We start from the raw sequence: 17,186 nt of genomic DNA, 5'->3' as shown, positions 1-17,186 counted from the left end.
CCTCTTATACACCAGACATTACCCCATATAATTATGAACATCCTGCGTGTTATTCTCTTTTTACACTCAGGATCAGAGAGGTTGAGAAGAGCTGGGATTCAAAACAAATCATCGAACTCCAAAGCTTGTGATCTTTCTTCTGCAGAAAACTCAGCTTAGTTCCTTAGGAAAGCAGGTGAGAGTGAGTTTAGAGAGTTTGCTATCTCTGTTAAGAGTTTTTGTTCCTCGAAGTGTGGAACCTGAGTTATGTGTTAAATTTGGCTTCCCATAATAACTCATTAGCCAAACATCTCATGGTCCTGGCACGGAGCTAGATCCAAAACAGCCATAGTAGTAGGAGATTGGTATTTCATCCATCCACTCTTATTCCTACCTGTAATAGGGTAATTTACCTTCCTAAGATTCAAATGACTCTTTTACTTCTGGGTACCACTTGGTTTCCCTTTTTGAATAAAATGGATTTGTATCTATTGTATTTCCAGGGAGCATGTGTTGATTCAGGATATCCCCCCACCCCCCTTCTGCTGTTCATATCACCACTTCCTCTCTCCTTTGCAGGATCAGTCCTCATGGAGATCACATGAGTGAGTGCTCACAAGTCACTTAAAACAGTGCTTGGCAAATAATAAATGACCTTCAGGGGTTTTCCTTTTATGGAGACTCCATCAATTATGAGAAAGTCAATTATGATGGCTTATTATTAACAGTGAATTAATATGAATTATAAAAGTACACATTTGCTCCTCCACTATTACCCACTGCCCAGCATAAAATAAAATAACCCAAAATAGAATTCCAGATTTTATTAGAGAATATATCTAAAATACAATATTTATTAAGTTATGATATATTATTTGAATGGAAATATACTCTGTATCACAACTATAACAATCTTTACAGATAATACTTCATTTACATCCCTATATTTCAAAAGTCACTAAATTACAACATAATTCATATTTAACATAACATTGCTACAAATATATAAGAATTAAAAAAATTTTCTTTAATTTACCATATTGGAACCACAAACATTTATTTTATCTGATTTACATTACATAGGATCATGACTATTTTACCTGATTTATATTACACAGCTCAATTTATCTCATTATATGGCTTTGCATTCAATCATCCTACTTTCTTATGTTTTAAAAATAGCATTTTAGTGAACAATTGTGAATGCTCATTAGCCCACGTGCTACAAACAAAGTCAAGGTACTTTTCTCCTACTCCTTATATTATTCTCTGTTACAAAAAGGCTACTACCATAAGCAAAGCACCAGTCACAGCAATTCTGTCAAGCCTGACAATTGGTCTAGGTTTTCACATTTTAGTAGTAAGCACGTCAGGTCTAGAAGGGTCTAGAAAACCAAATAGATACAAAGCAGCCAGGGTCCAATTCACCAAGGTAGACTTGTGCTTAGCTAAAGGGAAACCCAAAGACTCTTCACTGGACACGGGCTCTGGGACCATTTTATTTGAAGGAAGCTTTGATTTGTCTGTTTTTCAGTGGCTGAGTCGGACGCCAGTTGTTCACCATCAGGTGTTCAGGTTCGCCCTCTGCGTTGAAGTTAAGGGTACAGAATTTCGATAACTAAAAGACAAAATCAAAGATGAAAAAATTAAAAATAAAAGTTTCACAGGAGTATTCAATTATGTGTTTGTGTTAAATCTTGAAATACATTCCCCAATATTCACAGTTCCATGTTGCAATGTTCAAAATTTAATTTGATTCCCAATAGATATATAATCACATATAGATCACATATATATGCTTTTATACAACAAATCAATTTCTATAAAATACACACAAAATCTTGCTGTCATTTGAAAGGAAATTTTTGGTGAGCTTGTTTTTTTTCCTCTTTTAATTCTATAATCAAACATCAAAAGCCTATAAAATAATTCTGAGATGTAAAGTAATAATAACAATTCTAGATCCCAATTAAGGTTTGGTTTTCTACCCCAGGGAAGATAAACGACAGCATCTGTACAATTAGATGAAGTGATCCAGGATCTGCAAATTCCGGGGCCTAATGATGGGCTGACATCTCTTCTTAAATTTATAGAAACACAGGAATGAATCTGCCCAAGCTGCGATTTCAAATCCTTATCATTGGTTAATTTTGATTCCCTATTAAATTTGTGTCAGTTCCTGGCACAGTGATGTGACATAGGCAGCCCTCAACCAGTTTCTTTCTTCTTTGAGGTTGTTTTTGCAAATTGGCACTTCCCTTTCCTTAAGCATGACTTGATCTAAATGAAGAAGGGTGGTTTGGGAAGTAATGTAGCTGCCCATGAATCAATAGCCTTGAACCTGATCTCTTTGGTCCACTAATATCCCCTCGATCACCCCCCAGGAAGTCAACTTCATGTAAGCCAACTACTGTAACAGGCACAGCCATGGTCACTGCATGCACTGATCACTCGAACAGCACAAACTACACTGTATAGGAAATGTGTATCTGGTCTAAGCTGCTAAAGCAACCTGGAATGACTTTTAATAGACATATTTTCTCTAAGGGATGACTCTTGCCTTTGTCAGGATCCAGAAATGTATTCTGACATAAATAAACTGCAGTAAGCTCTTAGGTGAGTGAGCAGTAGGCTGGGAATTATCACCCATACCTATGCACCCTTGAATATAATATCTCTTTGTTCCCAGCCTCAGTTTCTTCATAGCTTACAAAAAAAGCATTTATTAGGTGACAGACACCTTTCTCATGTAATCTTCAATTTTATCCAACTTTAGAGTAAAAAAGAAAAAACTGCCTAAGGTTATAGTTAACAACAACAAATACTTATTGAGTGCTGATTATATCTGCTAAGCACTGTTGTTGGCACTAGTTGCACAGCTAGAAGCATCAGGAGGAGGATTAAAGCCCAGGTCTGTCTGACTCCAAAGGCCAAGTCCTTCTGCCTGGACTAAATGCTCCACCTGACTTTAGCAAACAGACCTGCTCACTGCTAACAGAGATGGGTTCTTTGAGCACGAGCCAGGTCACACTTTCCAGGAGAGGAGGGGTGGTCAGTGAACCAGGGTAGGTCCAGTAGTCCAAGTTTTCAGGAAGGAGGCCACGAGGATCAAAGTTAGTGAAGTCGGCACTCTTACCCTGGAACAAGGAAATACATGTGTTAGAAATGTCACATGATCAGAGTAGGGGGGAGGCAGGAGAATAGGAAACAGAAATATTCCCCTCTGGTACCCAGAAAACTTTCAATTTTTTTAAAGAGAAGTTCCATGTTCACCAGAAAACAGAATAAAACAAATTAACAGAAGACATTTGACATGGAAATTTAGACTGGCAGATATGAGCAAGAGAACCTGACTATTAATTTCACCTATCCATTTTCTCACCTTGTCCTCTAAAACAGAAGTACCCAACCATTTTGGCTGGTTTCATGGAAGACAATTTTTCCACGGACCAGGGGAGGGGGTGGAATGGTTTGGGGACGATTCAAGCACATTACATTTACTGTGCACTTTATTTCTTTATTACATTGTAATATATAGTGAAATAATTATACAACTCACTATAATGCAGAATCAGTGGGAGCCCTGAGCTTGTTTTCACTTGACACCCACTGATAGGATTTTGATATGAGTCTGCAAGCAATTGATTTATCATGGTCTCTGTGCAGTCAAACCTCTCTGCTAATAATAATCTGTATTTGCAGCCACTCCCCAGTGCTAGCATCACTGCCTCAGCTCCACCTCAGGTCATCAGGCATTAGATTCTCATAAAGAGTGTGCAACCTAGATCCCTCGCATGTGCAGTTCACAGTAGGATTTGCACTCCTATGAGAATCTAATGCCACCACTGATCTGTAAGGAGGCGGAGCTCAGGCGGTAATGTGAGCTATGGGGAGCGGCTGTAAATACAGATGAAGCTTTGCTTACTTGCCCACCACTCACCTCCTGCTGTGTGGCCCAGTTCCTAACAGGCCACGGACTTGTCTGTGGCCGGGAGTTGGGGACCCCTGCTCTAAAATAATCCCTTATATTTTTCTTTAAGTCATTCATTGATCATAGCCAGTATTTAAAGTGAAATTGCTGCCGCTGAAATGAGGCAATTTTAGGTTGCTGTAACAGAAAATATATAGTATCCTTGATGAGGAGGTAATTGTCTTGCTGTCCTATTTGATGGCTGGGTTAGAACTGAAGAACTGTATTCAGTTCTGGACACCATGCTTTTAGAGCAACAGAAGCAACAGGAAAGAGTTACTGGAAGAGTGACAAGTTTGCTGCAAAGACACAACTGTCATGTAAGACTAGTTAAAGGGGACTAAAGATAATTAGCCTTGGGGTAGGTAAAAGGCTGATAGAGAATAGGATCAAGTGGAAGGAAGATTAGGTTTTGCTTTGTTTCTTTTTTTTTTTTTTGAGGTATAATTGACATGTTATATCAGTTTCAGGAATACAATGTAAAGATTCAATATTTGAATATGTTGTGAAATGATCACCCACGATAAGTCAACACCTGTCAACATATATAGTTACAGAATTTTCTTTTCTTGTGTTAAGAACTTTTAAATATACTCCTCGCAACTTTCAAGTAGGCAATACAGTATTATTAACTATAGACAATATAGTACTTATTTTGACTTATTTATAAGTCATCCCCATGACTTATTTTATAACTGAAATTTGTACCTTTTGACCCCTTTCACTCATTTTGGCCTCACCCCCACCTCTGGCAACCACCAATCTATTCTCTGTATTTTTGAGTTGGTTTTTTGTTTGTTTGCTTGTTTTGTTTTGCTTATTTATTTAGATTCCACATATGAGTTCATATGGTATTTGTCTTTCTTTCTTTGACTTATCTCACTTAGCCTAATGCCCTCAAGGTCCATCCATGTTGTCACAAATGGCATGATTTCATTCTTTTTTATGGCTGAATCCATTATATCTATCTATCTATATACCACATTTTCTTTATACATTTATTTGTTACTGGATGCTTAGGCTGTTTCTATCTTGGCAATTGTATCCAGTGAACGAGGGGGTACATATATCTTTTTTGAATTAGTGTTGTAGGATCAGGTTTATTCTATGTGAATCAAGGGAGTCAAGCTCAGGGTAACAGGTAAGCATTTCAGAAGATAGATGCTGCTTCGATTTGAGGATGAGTTTTATAAAGCCAGGTTGCTACTGTTGATGGTAGTATTTATAAGCAGATGCTCCATGACCTCAGCACAACTGTGCTGTGGAGCGGATTTAAACATGAATTCAAAGAGGTCATAGAATATAAATCTCCACAAAGCATGACTTGACTTGTCATGTTCACCACTGTATTTCCTAGATTAACAAAGTGACCAGAATGTAGCAAGTACTCAGCAAATATCTGCTGTATGAATGAGTGAATAATTTGACCAGATGATCTTTCAGCCTCCTTGCAATCATGATTTTCTCTGACTCTTGCATATGGATGTTCAAATGATGGGAAGCAAGATTAAATAAATACAAGTCTTAAAATTATACAAGTATTAGGATCAACTTTGGGTTGAAGATAAGTTAAATAAACGCATAAGCAACATTTTACCTCTATTAACTGCTCATCTAAGCACCACACATCAAACCGAGACTACTCAATTTGAGCAAAAGAATTTTCAAAAATGAGTGGGGTATGGAAAATAGGTACCTTATTCAGGTGGCAAAAAATTCAACTATACCTTTGCTTTAATGGAATCCAGCACATCAACGACTTTCTGGAGGCCTGGTTTAGCATCACCAATCTATAGAAAGAGACAAGGGACAAGATAGTGTATTCCAGTTGGCACTACACCAGCTTTTAATTAGGGCAGCTCTATGGTAAAATTTCTCCAAATAGCAAACCAAAACCCACCATTTGTTACACGCCACCCATCAGTCTTAGTTTGATTTCCCTTCTTTCACTGACAACCTCCTTCTGCTTCTGCCCCTGTAGTTCCCCTGAAATTACCTTCTCAAATGACACCAGTGATCTCCAACTGCCAAAGCAAAGAGCACTGTTCACATGCTTACTTTAAGCTTCATGCAGGATTTTGTGCTATCATCTTCCCTCCTTTTAAAAATTCTCCCCTCTTTTGGCTTTCCTCCTGCTCTCCAGCCTCCCAAATCTCCCTTGACTCCTGTATTCGTTTTTAGTCATTTAATCAGCATCTTTCCTTACAGTTTGAAGTTTCTTAGGGTTGCTTGCTGAGCAGTTTTATCCTCCCTCTTCATGCTTTCCTAGGATGATTTCATATACACTTGTAGCTTCCACCTTGACACAGGACTTCCAGAATCATGAATCTGCATCCCAGACCTTTCTCCACTGGGTTGACAACTATCCAGAGGGCAGCTCAACCTGTATGTCCTACTCTTGTTGCCTGAATTCTCCAATATGGAGTCACTGTCCTTCACTTCTCCAAAACTTGGTTTTAATTTAGCACTATCATAAAATAGTACTATCTAGCTTAAGGTTGAATGAAAAAAAAATACTAGTATTCATCCAAAATATGCCTCTTTCTCATTTCACATGTATATACCCTTCACATTTACATCCAAATGGTACCTATGAAATACCTCTCCAATTTTGTCCCCCATCTCTACTGCTACTAGCAGATGCATGGGAAAATAAGCCTGAAAATACTTCAGAGCCAAAGGCATTTCCTAGGCTCTTTGTAGAATGTCCTATTTGTTATGAATGTTCTGTCCAGTTAATCTTTTTTGAAAACAGGGAATAAAAAGAATTGGGCCATCAACTAACCTTCAGAAAAATACCCAAAACAGCCAGTCCGTCAGGCTGTTGCGCTGCTTTTCCAAACTCCCCGTACTTGGTGTTCCAATGAACCAAGTGGAGCTAAAGTAGGAGACAAAACCACAAACAACAAATGATTTACATGATAAAAGCCTACACAGCTATCTAGCGATCTTTTCTTCACAGCTAGAGGTTACTAAAGAAAGTGAAAATGTGGATAATTTTAAATCTAAACTTGTATTTTAATTCTAATTGGCATAATATCAAGTGATTCCTTCAACAACTCTAAGAAAAAGAGTTGCATACTTTTGAGGAAAAACAGAAAGTTTATTTCTAGATTTCCATTAAAACAGGATCCTCCAATTTGAATTTATTAATTTTGTGCAAATGGAGGTCTTAGAGAAAGTTTTGCAGCATTAATCGTAATATCACAAATAAAAGTTATAAAAAGCAAATGTGAAGGTCCTCTGTAAAATAGGGGTTTGAGTTTACAAAATTAAGCTTTTGAAAGAAAAAAAGTGTATCTTACCTCTGCAGCATATTTCTTTTTATCCACAGTATGCTCAGAACCTTGCTCATCAGATGAACCCCAGTGAAAGTGAAACTGAATCAACCTGTAGGTGCCAGTGAGGGGTCCTCCTTCTAGCACTAAAATTAAAATATATATATATATATATACACACACACACACACACACACATTTACATACACACACACTCATACATATGCACGTGAAACACACACTACTGAATATCACAATCTTTAATCCCATTTTATAGTACTAAATTTATGCCTGAACCAACATTTTCACTCTGAAAATTCAATCTAGACTCAGGTTTAGTCTACAGAGCTGAAGAGGATCGTTTCAACTGTTTTATTTTTTCCTCACTTGTGTTGACTGAAGGATGGATGCTTTTCCCATCTGTTTTCTGAGCACAGTGGCACTTCTCTTCCAGATTTTTTTGGGGCCTTCTCATAGGTTCAGGTTCAGGTTCAGAGAGAGGAAATTTTCAGGGGAACTATGAATTCCTCTGTGAATCAGTGAGGAAGTGCCCACAGCTACTCGTCAGTGCTGGTCTGCTGCACACCTGCAAGCTGAGGAATCTCTCCTCTGCCACAGCCCATTGACCGACCTTCAGCCGGCCTTGCTAATCTCTGATACCAGTTCTTACCAGAATTTGTGAAACAATAAGCATTCCCTTGAGCTTAACAACATAAAATCAATTTTCCTTACACAGGCTTTTTCCTACACAGGCTTACAATTTTCCTTACACAGCAGATTGTCGCTGCTACTAATTAGCTTTATACCCTTAAAATGTTCTATTTGACTTTCTGATCTTAATTTGCTCATTTGTAGAATGGATACCTCCAATTATTTACTACTTCACTAAGAATTGACTGATCATCTGTGAGATGCAGTGCATAATGCTTTCTTGAAATTCTAACTTTAATAACCATCCCATGATTCTACTGTTCTGATATTAATGTAACTTTATTATACTTAAATCCATATTAGAAATCATATTCTTAGACTATAGTCTATCTGTAGATAATTAATGAACTGTGTCTTAAGAGAGGATTAAAATAGTAAGAAATCTCTGTTTCCCTCATTCCCTCCAAAAAGCCTTTTACCTAATTTATATGTATTAATGGGACTTAACTGATAAAACTTTTAAAATTAGTTTAGTTCTACTACTTCAATTTTATTTCTCTAGAACTGGGATTAGAACACCTTTTGCTATAAGTGTATTTTATTAGCTTTGATTTATAATTCCACAGAGTAATGAGCCCAAACTAATTTCGGCTTTGTAAAACCAAGGGACAAAGTCTGTACAAAAAGTTTGTTCGCTCAACTTCACCTAAATATGCTTAGACGGCAGCAATACCCATTCATCTATTCAAAGAAAAGATAAAGCTGCCTGGAAGATACTTAAGCAGTCAGGCCTTTCTAGGCTCCTGATACAACCTCTGGCTGCCAGATCTGCCTTACAATAGGCCAGGAGAAGAAAAGAATAAAAAAAAAAGAAAGAGAACAAATTATAAATGGTATTACATTACAGATCTATTAAGAAACATGAATTTGGATGTATTCTGATAATATCACATCTCTTGAAACTTAACTTTTATTGTGTTTTTCTAAATCTGATAAGGAAAGAATTATCCTTATATCCCCAAAATAGACTTTTTCCAAAATGAAGGAATTCCCATTTTTCATAATTATATATACCCTTAAAACAAAATACATGTTTATAAGGTAAATTGATACCAAAATTAATTCCTTTATAATAACTTTTTAAACTACTAACTAACTGGCTGATCATAAAAACCATTTGTAACATCATTAATTCTACCAAATGGCAAAATTAGTTAAATAAAACCATAGTAAGCATCTGAGATAACTGATCATATTTCAGAAAAGATTTAGAATTAGGCAAGAGTATATGAGCTTTTATTAAATAAGGTTTTCTAATACTAAAAAAAAGAAAAAGAAACACTCTAAGTTCAAAGATTAAACACTTTCAGGGCTAATCTATTATTCCCAGATACCTGTTTGAACTCCTGTTAAAATAAAACTATGTTGCTATGTAGATTAGAAGCCCACTGTAATTAGGAAAGGTATTAAATTCTTGAAGTTTAATTGCTACAAAAAGCAGCATTTCTGGTCTTCTTCAACTAATTGGTCATTCCTCAGCAAATTCTTAGCATGGAGTTTAGTCAATGAAATCCCTCAAAACATTGTTATAATAATAAACTGCCATAAACTCTAATAAAGGTAGCATACATCTTTTTATTTGCGAAATAGGAAAGACAAGGTTAAAGATGGAGCTTACGCAATATTCTGGATCTACTTATTTTTTTACTTAATTTGATTGCTCCAAGCCATTTTCTAAACTACCCCAGTTTAAAATAAAACCTGTTTTTCTAATGCAAAAATAATTTTAAAGAATATCAGAAATTGCTGATATTCTTTTAAAAAAATTGTTTCTTTTTTCCTCTGTAAAATCTGTTAGTGGGGCTCTGAAGAGTCAATCACCTCTTGTACCACAGAAATGTTTTTTCCACAAGTGATAGAGATACATAAATGGGGTTTTCTACTTAAAGACTCAATGTCTTGTTCAAGACTTCTCCAAACTTAATTTAAATCCAAATCTCAAAACCAAGAGCCCCAGAAGAGTTTAACTTTTATGGTCTTCCATCAATTATACATACTATATATAAAACACAAAATAAGCACTAAATGTAATATTATAATCTGTCTTCCTATACATATTACTCATGTAAATTATACATTACTTGTGAAAAGTAAGAGATTCATTCCACTAATATGGAAATAAATTAGATACTTATATAAATTAAAAATTTTTTTCCTTCTTAATCACTTTATTATTACTTAATATAAGATGCATCCAAATAACAAACTAAAGACCTTAGTGAATGTCAATAATCTCTCCTAAATCCAAAATATAAATAAACTACTCCCAATAATCCTTAGTTTAAAACTAAAATTTAAGGGATTTCCTATTAATGAAGTAAATGAATAAGTCTACTAAAAACACATTTCTAGCAGGTGAATAATTTGAAATTTATTAAATCGGTTTTGGTTTTTCGGCAGTGGTCAATAATCCTAGGGCTACCTACTAAGGTTAAAAAAACAAATGTCAGTGTAGACAAATCTGCTAAATAGACACCCACATTCCATTTCTTTTTATGTAGTGAAATGTTTAGCTGTCACTTTCACTAGTGTAAGCACAATTAAGATTCAAGAGAGCAGAAATTTTCAGTTTCAGGTTTATGGTAATTGTATGAGAGTAAAAAAAAAGTAACTCTTTGACATGAACATTATTAAATACAGTGTCTAGGATGCTTTTGTCAGTTTTATAGAAGCTTAGGGTTCTGTTCACACCATTAGCAGTAGGCAGGACAAGCCCTTCCATTTTTTGTTGTTCTGTTTCCTTTTAACTTATAATTGTTTGTAAAAGGAAAATGTTAAAGCTTCAAAAGCAAGTCTCTGAAAATCAAGCAGGAATCTTGTATGACGATCCATTATATCATACAAACAATGATCTGCTTGAAATGAGCACAGGTGAACTCAGCTTCCTTCCTTCTCTTTCTTGAAATAATAAAAACAGATAAAAATATTCCAATTTCTAAAAGCAGAAATGATGTGAGAGTTGTATATGGGTTGGCCCAATAATTCGAACATTGGTTTTTCAATGATATTTGCCTCTAACTTTGCTATAAAGCAGGAGAGTTTTAAACTCATTAATAAAAGTTAATAAGTTAGCAGGAGTTAACAATTTGACTACTATTCTTTTATCCCAGATGAAGCATGTAATAAAAGATCTCAAGTAGGAAGATTTATTTTTTAATAATTAAAAAAAAAACTAACAGGATTAACAATTTTTCATTAATTTAAGGTGGTTTATTTTTAAAGGAATTTAGAAGATTGATGAGAGCTTTAACCCAAGCTTCTAGTTAAAGCCTATTAACTCCGCATTTTAAAAGATTTCTCTCAAGCTTAAACATAGCAATAAATTCTACCAGTTCAGGTCCTTATACCCAAGTATTTAAGTTTGGGTATAAGATAACATTTAGGATACATCTGAAAATCTGAGTCTATGAGAAGTTCTAGAAGACTGAAATCTCACTGGGGGTGGAGGGGGGAAGTAAATGAACTGAAGCATTTAACTACAGAAAATAAAGGATATCTAAAAATGTTAACACCATGAAAATAATTCCTAACAAAAAGCTATGATAAACTGTCCATTTTAAAAAACTGAGTGACCAAAATGAAAAATTATTTTTTGACTTAAGTGAACATAAAAGTATATCAGTTTTTAAAAACATGGTACAAGTACAAACACACTAAATATTAACTATGATGGTCCTTCAAAGATTCTTATTCAATTTCTATTTTTAAGTGGTTGCCATTTAGTCTCATTCCAACAAACTAGGAAGGAGATGATTAGCAAGTAACTTAAACTCTTGAGCGTTCTGTTTCTTCATGTTTATTTTAAGTGGGTTTGACTAGAGTATCTCTACCATTTGTTCTAACTTGAGAGTCTAGGATCTTAAAAAAAAAGTCTAAAGGGTATTTCTCTGCATGGTATGATTGGTTTTGTTTCACTTTTTTTTCTTTTTTCTATCCTGTAGGTGTGTTTTCCCTTAACATCAGCGTTTAATATATTCTGTATTCTAGAAAAAAAAATGCTTCCTGTTTAATCAAAACAACTGCAAATGTTGAAGAGATATGGGCAAAAGTACAAAGGAGTCTTCCGTATTTAAAGGAGAACAAGTCTTTCTAACATTCACTCCTCTTGTTTTTACTGTACCTCTTGCCTAGCTCTCTCAAGTCCCCCATGTTTCCTACTTCCTTTTGTCTGGAGTCTCCTCCAAGAAACTGAAATCCTTCAAGCCTCATCCTTCAACCACAAACTTTATTCACCCTGAAAAGTCTTTTCTGCCTTGCTCAGGCCAACTCCAAACCTGCTTTCCATATTTCCTTGGGATACTTCCTTGTTGCACTTATCAAAGTGACTGTCAGCGTCTATTATTTCTATGTCTTTCTACCTGAGGTATCGCCATTATGGCCTCTGGGGATGCAGGAGAGGGACCAGGACTCCATCCTGCCCTCAAGATGCCTAGCTTGTCTTAACATATAAGTGGTATTTGTAAGAATTTTGTTTTTTTGCATAAAACTAGGTGAATAATACCTCTGTCTCTAAAGACATGGGTTTGAGCCTCTATCTGAACCACTTGATTTTCATCTGTTTCACAATCTAAACATGGCCAGTTGCTTTAGTAATGTATGTGTTATTCACCAGAAGTAGTTAGACAAAGGTGGCTAGCTCTCATCAGTTCCTGCTTATGTAGAAATCCATCAGAACTTGACATATTCATGGTAAGACATATTACTATGTAATAATGTCATATATAAAATCAGTACATAGTTTAATATAATAAATGGCATGTTTGGGACAATATAAAAGTAAGATTTTAAAATGCCATCAAGTGATGGGAAGTAATTTTAAAGCTAATTAAAAACTTAATTCAAAAAACTTATCAGAGGTGCAATAGCTATAGCAATTGCCTAATAAAGGCAGTCAAATGGTGTGTAGACCCGACAAGAGCAATGGTCATTTATTGAGGAATTGTTAGGTGACAGGCACTAGGTTTTATATGTCTGTCCCATTCAATCCTTCCTCTGTAATAGATACTGCTACTCCAATTTTACAGTTAAGAAAACAAAAACTTAGGTTAAGTTACTATCACTCCCAAGAGGGGAGGAAGGAAGAATTTTTTCAAAACTGTACTGAATACTTTGGATAGCTACTGAAAGAGAATAGTCAACTCTATTATAATGACGATAATTACATTTATATACCATGTGAGTACTATAGGTCATTACTCCAACATTCTGACAGCATTATTGAATGTTGTCTCTATCTTCCCTCATTTTGCCCCAATGCTCCCTGCCCCCCACCCCCAGACTCCCGCACCACCACACATAATGTGTTTGTAGCTCCATTCACTCAGTGCCCTTCAGAGGAAAGCACTCAGGAAAATAGGACACTGGCAACAAAATCAAGGGGATTTTTCTCCTATTTCTAAGCAAGAAGAAAAGAACAATTCAAAGGGCGCTCTGTAAACAGCCTCACTACAAATAAATTATGGTAATTGGTTTTGTCAGTAATGGACCAGGTATGTCCAACCAACTCTAAAACATTTTCCTTTGTGGAATGAATTTCTGGGTGGATACCAAGATACACGACCACCTTTATCACACTAGCCCAATGCTGAGAAAGTATTTGTAAATACAATGTTTCCAAGAATGTCAGGATTTTAAAGTATTAGGTTTCCATCACTCTTCTCACTGCTACCTTGCAGATCACCCTAGGATGTGCTTTTTCTTGGATAGGCATCAATTCTGGGAAACAAATATTTTAGAGTCTTAAAAGTTCAAGTTTTGCAAATCTCATCTTTGCTGATCTCTGTTGCCAGGGCACCTTGCCTTTTGTGACTTTTCCCAGGCATATCACAGTTATTCAATGCCCTACATAGAAACCAGGAATTTTACAGGGAGAGACAGCCCCTGCCACTTCAAAGTAATTAGCCTACTCCTCAGAGACTGCAACCTAATGAAGATTATCAGAGTGTAGTATTACAGGGGTCCTGCTGCTGCTCCTGTTAAGCTGGGAAAACAGCTACTGGCTGAACTGCACAAGTTATTTTTTTAAACACTGACCTGCTTTGTCCTGGGAGTCATCAAACTCCACGTTGAAAGAGTGACCGTTGTTGATAATTCTGCGGGAAGTCGCTTGCTCATAGCGAAGAGACAGAGGCTTCAGGGTAGGGTCATGAACGGCTGCCTGGGTGTGGATGTCAACAGGGGACTGGCGCTCTCCGTTGGCGATGGGGAAGTCCTTATGCCATTGTTCGGGTCCTGGGTTTGAGAACAGACGTGTGAACTCCCCAGTGTGGGGAAGGGCACATGCAGACCCCTAGAAAAGGGCAATGACTCTGGAGCCAAACTGCTCAGCTCCAGTTTTGGCGGCACCACCGAACAGCTGAATAACCTTTGGGAAAACATTTAATCTGTGCCTTAGTTTTCTCATTTGTATTAGGGGGTAATAATAACATCTAGCTTATAGAGGTTGGTGTGAGAATTAGAATCAATACATGTAAAGCTTTTAGAACAAGTAGTGAGCGCCATATAAATATTAGCCATTTTTATGCTCCTTTTACTGAAATTGAGCAACTGACACTGGGTTTGTGATTAGGATTTGGGATATGCAAGCTCACTTAGGATACTCCAGCAGATCGGAATTCCTTCCTCTAGTCCTCGGACTAGATGTAAGGACAGAGTCAACTGCTCAGGCCCGGGCACCCCTCCTTTAATGGTCAGGATCCCCATGACCTGGGGATCCCCAAACCCCTAAAGATGTTCAAAGATGCGCCAGACACATCTTTCCCTTGCGTTTGCTGGCCCGGGAGAACCCAGATCTGCGGCCCTGATAAAACCGGGTTCCTGGTGACCTCCTAACATAAGAAGTCGAGAGCTGAAGGGAAAACTCAGAAATCAACGCAAAGGATTCAGACCAGCCCAAGAAAATGCCCCGGAACAGTTCGTGCTGAGAGTCTTAGCCACAGGTGGTGCTGAGGATGAAGTTGCGGGTGGGTGGGTGAAGGGGGTTCCCTAATTTCTCTGCGATCAACAACTAAAATGTTTCCTTACAACCCTTCCTAGTTTATTCCTGGGTCGGAATAGGATGGTCTCCGGCTCGTGACCCTGGAGTGGCTGTCCGTGGGTCCCGCGGCTGCGGCTGCGCACCCCTTTCCCCGGGCCCTGCGCGCCGCAGCGGGACTCAGGGATTCCTCGACGGTGGTCTAGGGATCTGTGCTGGGGGCATCCTGTGCCTGGGAGCGGCGGGCGGGGCGGGCGCCGGAGGCGCACCTGAGCCTCGGGTGCTCCGGACGGCAGCGGTAAACAGTAGGTGCGGGCGCTGCGGGTACCGGGGCCCCGGGTGCCGCGCCGCCCGCCGGCCGCACTCACCGTTGTGCTTGCCGTATCCCCAGTGATGGGACATGGTCGCGCCGTAGGTCCGGGCAGAGGAGTTGGCGCGGGTCTAAACGGCGGCTGCTCTGGCGCCTGCAACGTGTGTCCGCGGGTCGCGCCGTAGCCGGCTTTTATAAGGCTCCCGCCAACTTCGTGCTTGGGGGCGGCCCGGGGGAGGGGGCCCCGGGTGGACCTGGGCGACGCGGGGAGGAGGTGACAGGCGGAGGTGATCTCCCCGCGCTCGGGGCGGGCCGGGCTGGAGAGGCTCCGGGGGCGGGGAGAACGCCCTCCCGGCGGGCGCTCGGCCAGGTTCAAGAGCTCCTCTCCCAACGCCCGGCTCCCTCGGCCCGCGGCCCGGGTCCCCGGTCCCTGGGCAGCCAAGAGGCTCCGAGCTCTCTGCGCGCGTGGCGGCGGCGGCGGCGGCGGCAGCTGCTCCTGGGCTCCTGGGTTGGACTGGGCTGCGGAGCGTCTACGTGCACCCCATCCCCCTCCGGGGCGCTGAGGCTGGCGGCAGAGCTGACAGCCCGGGACCCGGGCCCGGTGCCTTTCATCCCCTGTCCCCTTTGTGACCGCATCCTTGGCCTCGGAGCCCTTCCGCCCAGCCCCAACGGCCCCACCCGCGCCGAGGTCTCCAGCCCGGAGGGTTGCTGACCGGTATCCCCGGCCCTGGGCCGGCAAGCTCGGTTAGGAGCTATGACCTTGGGGCAAATAGGGATACGGTCCCTTGAGGCGCTGGGGAGCGAGCCGCTTAGGGCTGAGAACCACGCTCCCCCTACTGGAAGGCCGGGGAATAAATCAAGAAAGAGGAGAGAGTCTCTTTTGCGTAAGTCCAAACTGAGGCGAGCAAGGGAGAATGCATTTCCTTGAGAGCTGTCAAGGTCTCATATAAAGTGCTCATCACCTCCCATCTTCTTTTTTCTCTTTAAAAAATTAACTTTGCGGGAGAGACTTCCTAGTTGAGTACATATTAATTTAAAGCAATCAAAACTTCTAAAGAATCACTTTTCTAACAGGAATTGGGTAAAAGAAAGAATTTCTTGCAAAAAGATGAGAATTTCCTCGGCTGACAAAGGAAACTTGGCATCTGGCATACCTAAAAACCAATTGAAAGAAATTTAAGACAGGATATTTTTGAGACAAGGCAGCATTATAGCTTTCCTGGGCCCTAGGCATTTTGCCTTTATGGGTCCCTTATTCATAAACATACACACACGCACAAGCTCACACACACATACATGTATTTATGGCTGTATTGATATAAAGATTAATACCTTAATATTATATATTTAAATTTTTTCTTTGATCTAAATGTTCAATTTTTTCTTCTGATTTTAAAAGAAAATATTTTCATGGATATTGAAAAGTGTTGTGAGCCTGAGTCACTGTTTTTCCTGTACCTAATGGGTAAGTCAGGACTGTTTTGAGGTGGGGACAGAATTCATTTCCCTCAGGGGACTTTGCCACAAAAAGTGGAGAAGGATTTTCTTTCCTGTGAATCTCTGTGATCTTTGAGAGCATAGTATTAGAGTTAAAATTGGGGCAGCAAGACACAGTTTTACACAGTTCTATCAGCCTTAACATCATATTACTCTTATAGACAAATAAAAGGATAAATTATAATATTAGTGTAAATTTTTGTAATGTTGATCTCAAAATCATTATTTACTATTTATTTCAGTCAATTCCACACAAATATGATTCATATTTAGATTTACTTGTTTTTGTCCTAAGTCTCCAGAAAAGTGTATACCTCTTTGTGTTGGGGTCTTCTGGTTGATGTCACCATGAATTCTTAGGCAATGAGCTATTTTTGATTTCTAGTAACATCAGAAAATGTAGTTTGTAGTTACAAAGAACCTTTTATTTATTCCTCTGTAGCTGCCTAGTCTCTTGTGGAGCCCAGT

The 17,186-nt window shown here is 38.8% G+C and overlaps 1 protein-coding gene across 1 annotated transcript; it reads right to left on the bottom strand.

The window, feature by feature from the left end:
- Positions 1-788: 788 nt before the first annotated feature.
- CA2 (carbonic anhydrase 2) lies at positions 789-15,572 on the bottom strand. Its single transcript, XM_082858351.1, has 7 exons — positions 15,280-15,572; positions 13,972-14,169; positions 7,255-7,373; positions 6,735-6,827; positions 5,677-5,739; positions 2,961-3,116; positions 789-1,597 (listed from the first exon to the last, which is right to left on the bottom strand). The coding sequence occupies exons 1-7, from the start codon at positions 15,311-15,313 to the stop codon at positions 1,478-1,480; spliced, it is 783 nt and encodes a 260-aa protein (XP_082714477.1). The 5' UTR covers positions 15,314-15,572; the 3' UTR covers positions 789-1,477.
- Positions 15,573-17,186: the final 1,614 nt, after the last annotated feature.

This window comes from Leucopleurus acutus (assembly GCF_964270905.1).
Source record: "Leucopleurus acutus genome assembly, chromosome: 17".
NCBI classification, from domain to species: Eukaryota; Metazoa; Chordata; class Mammalia; order Artiodactyla; family Delphinidae; genus Leucopleurus; species Leucopleurus acutus.
Note: the sequence above shows the minus strand (reverse complement) of the source record. Positions and strands in the feature narration are given on the sequence as shown.

What these genes read in the sequence shown, in the direction of transcription:
- CA2 (XM_082858351.1), bottom strand. Translation starts at nt 15,313, where the DNA reads ATGTCCCATCACTGGGGATACGGCAAGCACAACG. An exon ending in TGACTCCCAGGACAAAGCAG is followed by an intron (nt 7,374 to 13,971) that starts GTCAGTGTTTAA and finishes TTTTAATTTTAG; the next exon opens with TGCTAGAAGGAGGACCCCTC. An exon ending in TCTCTGTTAGCAGTGAGCAG is followed by an intron (nt 1,598 to 2,960) that starts GTCTGTTTGCTA and finishes TTTGTCTTTTAG; the next exon opens with TTATCGAAATTCTGTACCCT.